This window comes from Perca fluviatilis, chromosome 8 (genome assembly GCF_010015445.1).
Source record: "Perca fluviatilis chromosome 8, GENO_Pfluv_1.0, whole genome shotgun sequence".
In the NCBI taxonomy this organism is placed as follows: Eukaryota; Metazoa; Chordata; class Actinopteri; order Perciformes; family Percidae; genus Perca; species Perca fluviatilis.
Genome location: NC_053119.1, coordinates 39,661,222 through 39,667,221, shown reverse-complemented (window position 1 = coordinate 39,667,221; position 6,000 = coordinate 39,661,222). Strand labels below are relative to the sequence as shown.

The following is a 6,000-nucleotide window of genomic DNA, read 5'->3' as shown; positions in this document are numbered from 1 at the left end:
ACATCCTATAACCATAATGGTAAGTACCACAAATATTATTTAGTAGTATTAGTCACACATACATCACTGCAGCCAATACACACACATTAAGACCACACATCTTATCTCTTATTTTTCATTAATTTGATTGAGTTGAAGTGGCACAAATGAGAATTTATAAGCTGTTAAGCTTGCGGTTTGGTAACCTGTACCTTCTGCCTGAAGGCATCAGCTCATACTCACTATACAGGATGTGATTTGGTCATATACCAACCTCTGGGACACCGCTCACTCTCCCCCTGGTGAATATAGACCCAAGGTAAGTCACAGTTACATGTCCACTAACCCCCTTCAGAGTTAATTAGGATGAACACCCAGAGTGGTGTGTTAGTAGTGGCTGCTACAGGCTGCACTATTCAATACAACCTAAGGTATGAACTTTTGGAAGAAACAAAACAGTGTACAAATGATTCCTCTATTCCCAAGTGATCTCAGGCAGGAGTGACGCTGAAACTAGAGAACCTAGTTGTCAGGGCGACAATGAATCACCAGATTCTACAGGCTTTTCCTCCACGGAGCATGATCTCAGGAGACATCATGGCATTACGTCATGGAATATCCTATATGGGCTATAAATGGAAATGTTGGTGTAAGGGTGGGGCTAGAAGATATTGGTAGCTGCAAATTGTTCTTTCTGTGGCATGTGTGCAACAACAATACTTTGCCTTAATCATTCCTGTGATGGCCCCTGCTAGCTGTGTGTCTACTTGTTCTAACCCTGTAAAACTGTGTTCAAGCTATCTGCTGATGGAGCCTGAGTTGGAGCTTCCTGGACTTTGGCCCTTCTTTGCTCTCGCTACTCTGCCAACACCATAAGCCCTGCTTCTGTTTTGTTTGTTCTATTGATAATTTTTGCATTAAATCACACTACACACATTTTACACACTGTCACGACCTGGCTCAGGCCTAGGAGCCGTCACAACACATCCACATTAACACTAGTGATGCTACTGATTTCCACACCTCACAATTGTATTTAGTTAAACCTTATACATATACTTTTTGTAATAAATACTTCAAATTATTGGCATCTTGTGTATCTTCCCAGTTTCGTCATGGCCTAGAGCCAGGTTCATGACAAAGTGGGGGCTCGTTTGGCTTTTTAACTTAATTGTAACATTCCCGTATTGGTTCGAATTGCAGCTTCCAGGACTGTGGTAAAAAGTTGCGCATGTTGCTGCGTTTAGATCATTTCTGCATGAAAAATAACTGTAGTGACTAATCGATTATCAAAATAGTTCATCAAAATATAGGCAATTATTTTCCTGTCAATCGACTTATCGGGGGGTAACAGTTACAAATTTCTAATCAGAAATGAGTCAAGTTATTGGTTGCATTTGAAGCAGGACGTTTTTCATCCAATCACAGTAATGATGTTACCAAATAAATCAGACTACGCACAGACAGTTTAGTGATATCCCTGCAGTCGTGGTCTTGACAGGTCTTGAAATAAAATCCCAAATCCTCTTCATCCGAGACGAGACCGAGTAAATATGCGATCAACTCCGAGACCTTCAAAAAGTGGTCTTGAGACCGGCCTTGAGTATTACAACACTGACAGTGATATAGAAAGGTAGCTACAGTGTAGCCCTTTTCAGGAACATGTAACAATGTTGGCTTTATCAAGCTGTTGAACTTAGAGCTGCAACAAATAATCGACTGATCGAGAAGTTGATTGACAGGAAAATAATCGGCTATATTTTGATAAACTATTTTGATAATCAATTATTTTTCATGCAGAAATGGCAGAAAATGCTTTTTTTGAGCCTCTCAAATATGGAGATGTCCTGCTTTTCTCTGTTTTGGGCAAAACAAGACATTTAAAGACATTACCTTGGACTACGAGAGAAACTAGGCATAATGACCATTGTGACATTTACTTCTTCTCCTGTGAACCTCCACGTACATTTTTCTCATCAGTTTCATCAGATTAGAATTAGAATTAGCATGCCTTTATTGTCATTGCATGTTCACATACAACGAAATATTCCTGTCTCTTATAAAAGAAAAACTGTTCCAATTCACACATTACGATACAAAAATAGCTGTTACAAAGAGGTAAAACATGATCACACACAATAACTTGCTGGTGCACAAGTAAAGAGTGATCTTGTTTCATTCCTATTTGCCCACATGCTGTCGCCCATCTTGAACATTTTGAGAATTTTCTTTTTTTTTTTCATCCGTGCAGTTGGCATGACTGGAAATTAGCAGGAAGGCATCTTGTGAGTTTATTAATTTATCATCAAAAAGGGAAATTAAAAAAATTCCTTACAAACTACAAAATGAATTGTCCTCATGCTAGAGTCCTACAGCGGCGTTTTAATAAAATGTATGTCTTCACACTGCACCTCCCAGTGTCCCGCTGGACTGAAACAACCTGGCGAGCTGTTCAGCTTGATAAGAAGGAAGAGACATGCTGGAGAGAGCAGAGAGACAGAAAAGGTAGAGAAGGAAGAGACAATACGGAGGACAAATGAAGGAAGAAATGCTGACAGAACAAACACTAGGCTCTGTGTGTGTGTGTGTGTGTGTGAGTTTGCATGCATGCGTGCGCGTTCGTGCGTGCGGATGAGGACCAGTGAAATAATAGATTGTTAATAATTCAGCTCTGATCTTGTGGTTGGGTGAGTAAGCACTTTACTGCGCCAGCAGGTGACAGGCTATGTGTGTGTGTGTGTGGATGATGATGGTGATGTTGGGTCCAGCTGCTCCCCTGTTTCTTAACACATGAACTCGTCCGTGTTCCTCTGTCTGTCTCAAACTGCTTCATAATAAATTCATATTCGAGAACTGAACGCTTTATCATAAATTCATAATGTTATTGTGTCCACAGAGCTTCCCTCCAAACTGTATTTCTGTGGGAAACAATCTCTCCAATGGCATCATTGGACACTAAAGGTGGATGTGTGGCCTCTTAGACACTGTTGAAAAAACTTTTTTTAGAACAGTTATATATGAATGTGGGAAGAGACGCTGGTTCAGCAACTGCAATTAGATCTTGTAATGTGCACAGCACCAATGATCTTTTATAGGACGGCATGGCATGGAAAGAGTTGTAATTTACCATGGTGACCCTCTGCCTTGAGGACACAGTCTAACTGCATACGACCACAGCGTGGCGCTCCACAGAACATCTTAGGGTTAGAGCGTTTGGTCAGATTGTGCAGTTGGTTTGGGGCGGTGCGAAAGCTCATTCAAACTCTAATGCGCACCAAACAACTGAACTCTGGTCAGCTTGGAAACGGGGGTCTCTGTTCTCTTCCAAGTGCTTTCTAGAGTTCTGTTCACTTTAGGTGAAAACACGATCCGACCCAAATATAGGCAGCAAACTAAAAAAACAGAGCATTTACTAGCCTGCAGTTTCAACCTCTCACACAATTCACAGCCGTATATATGATTTAAGGGATGATAACTTTCAGATCTATAAGCTATTGTGAGCACACATCACTGGTCGTTTGTCATCTGTCTCTCATCAGGGCCCGCCCCCTCCTTCGCTCGCTGTCTGTCAGCTGCTCACATTGTTCGCCTCCTTTTAAAACATTAGAAACACTAAAGCAGAACCAAACAACCCAAGCCGTTATAAATTTGCCCCCCAAAGTCTTGGTCTTGTCTCGGTCTCAATCCCCCAAAGTCTTGGTCGTGACTCAGTCTCAACCCCCCACCAAATTCTTGGTCTTGACTCGGCTCCCCAAAGTCTTGGTCATGACTTGGTCTTGACTCAGTGCCCCAAAGTCTTGGTCTTCTCTCGGTCTCAACCCCTCAAAGTCTTGGTCTTGACTCGGCTCCCCAAAGTCTTGGTCATGACTCGGTCTCAACCCCCAAAGTCTTGGTCTTGACTCGGCCCCCCAAAGTCTTGGTCTTCTCTCGGTCTCAACCCCTGAAAGTCTTGGTCTTCTCTCGGTCTCAACCCCTGAAAGTCTTGGTCTTCTCTCGGTCTCAACCCCCAAAGTCTTGGTCTTCTCTCGGTCTAAACCCCTCAAAGTCTTGGTCTTGTCTCGGTCTCAACCCCCCAAAGTCTTGGTCTTGTCTCGGTGTTGATACACTCTGGTCTTGGTAATGACTTGGTCTCGGTTTACACTGTAATATAAACTGTGCCATGTAAAAACTCCCTGAACCTCTCCACTGAGCCCCAGAACAGAAAGAGTCCGGTGACGGCGCCGACTCTGATCTCTAACTGCCTGGCAGATAGCCAATAACAGTCTGCAAACTTTATCACACAGCACAAAGAGCAACCTTGAGTTTTGGCTTTGACAGAAAATAGACGCACACCAGAAAGTAGTGACAATAGCAGGAAGTGTGTGTGCATGATACACAAACATCCACAGCTCCGGCCAGGAACAATTAGACTACATGATCTATTCTCATCTGCTGCTACAAGATGGGTCATTTAGAAACTGACTTCAGTAACATATTCTCTCTCCCCTTCATTCCTTTTCTTCCCGGTTTCCTTTCAGTTATTTGCATTTAGTGTCACATAAAAAAATGACTTAAACGGATTCACTGATTATCAAAATAGTTAGTAGCCACTAATTTGATAGTTGGCAACTAATCGATTAATCTTTGCAGCTCTATCAAAGAAAAAATGTCATGTTATGGAAGGAAAAGAGCCAAATTCCTCAAAATTGAAATATTTCTTTGCCTGCGGTGTCTGTTATGTAATTATGTTTTGCAAGATAAAAACAGATATTGATTTTGTAAATTTGGATGATACTCAAAGACTGAGAAGGCTGTCATGTGAAACATAAATGACTTATCTTGAGAAAGCCTGGGAGAAGAGACAAAAAGCTCTTTACCGAGATGATTTGTAGACATTTGTTTGCATATACAGTTTTGGTCTTTTTTCATATTTTTTGTTCATTTATTTCATTTTTGTCTTCTTTTTTCTGTTATTCCTGTATTTCTCCACATGATTTGTATATGCCAGACTGGAAGATGTCTGTTAAATAGGCTGGTGGTGTCTTGTAATCCCATATGGGATGGGCCAAATGTTTGGCATGATACAGAAATAAAATCAAACTAACTAACTAACTCTATCCATCCAATAATGTTTCTCCACAGAATTACTTCACTTCCTTACCTTGCCCACTGCTGGGGCCTTGCTGGGGGGTCCTGGAGGGAGTCCGCTTGAGCGGTACAGACTCTGTGGACTGGGTTTGGGGCCGTGGGAGGGGGGCATCATGTAGATGGAGTCAGGGTTGGGCTGTGCGGGGCTGGGGCTGGAGTAGGCCGGATGCATGGGCGTGTACTGTGCCGAATGGAGGGGCTTGTTGGGATACCCGGAGGACGAAGTAGCGCTGGCGGCCGACGACGGAGAGGGGGATGGTTGGGCGTAGGCGCTCAGAGGGTGGAGGGGTCGCTGGGAGGAGGGACAGGAAGTGGCTGGCTCTGGCGTGGAAGGCGTGGCCTGCTGCTGCTGCTTGCTGTCGTACATGCCGACCAGGATCTTGAGGCGGTTGCCGGGGACGATGCCTTGGCGACCATGGAGCGAGCACAGCCACCAGCCATCCAAACCCTGCGTGTCCCGCTCCAACACCGTCATGATGTCCCCCTTACGGAAGGACAGCTCATCCGGGGACTCGGCCACATTGTCGTACAGCGCCTTGGCCAGCACGTTCTGCAGGAGAAGGACAGGTATACGTTAGATACATAATGTACACTGTTGCCATGTATGATGAACTGATGGCCAGCGCCGCAGCAGGTCACTGTTTACATGACTTACATCTTTAAAGTGATCTTAAATTAAAACCACAACAGCTAGAACGTTCATTCTTTTGCAGCAGAAAGCTAAGGCTTCAGTCTTTCCCATCATCACGCTGTACGCTCCTGATGACGTCATCACATTACGTGACAAAAACGCAGGCGGGCCATTTCTACTGAAGATTAAACTTTAATAACACCTCTACAGTTTGCTCATAAAAATATAAGCATATCTCTACAACAAAAAAGACTCTTTAAGAT

At 43.4% G+C, this 6,000-nt stretch overlaps 1 protein-coding gene across 4 annotated transcripts in view; it reads right to left on the bottom strand.

The window, feature by feature from the left end:
* Nucleotides 1–6,000, bottom strand: part of bcar1 (BCAR1 scaffold protein, Cas family member) — an 82,809-nt gene that overhangs the window by 19,828 nt on the left and 56,981 nt on the right. For all 4 annotated transcript variants that reach the window (XM_039807997.1, XM_039807996.1, XM_039807999.1 and 1 more), the window contains exon 2: nucleotides 5,120–5,656. In XM_039807997.1, coding sequence (XP_039663931.1) covers nucleotides 5,120–5,656 — 537 coding nt within the window. The remainder of the gene's footprint in view (nucleotides 1–5,119; nucleotides 5,657–6,000) is intronic.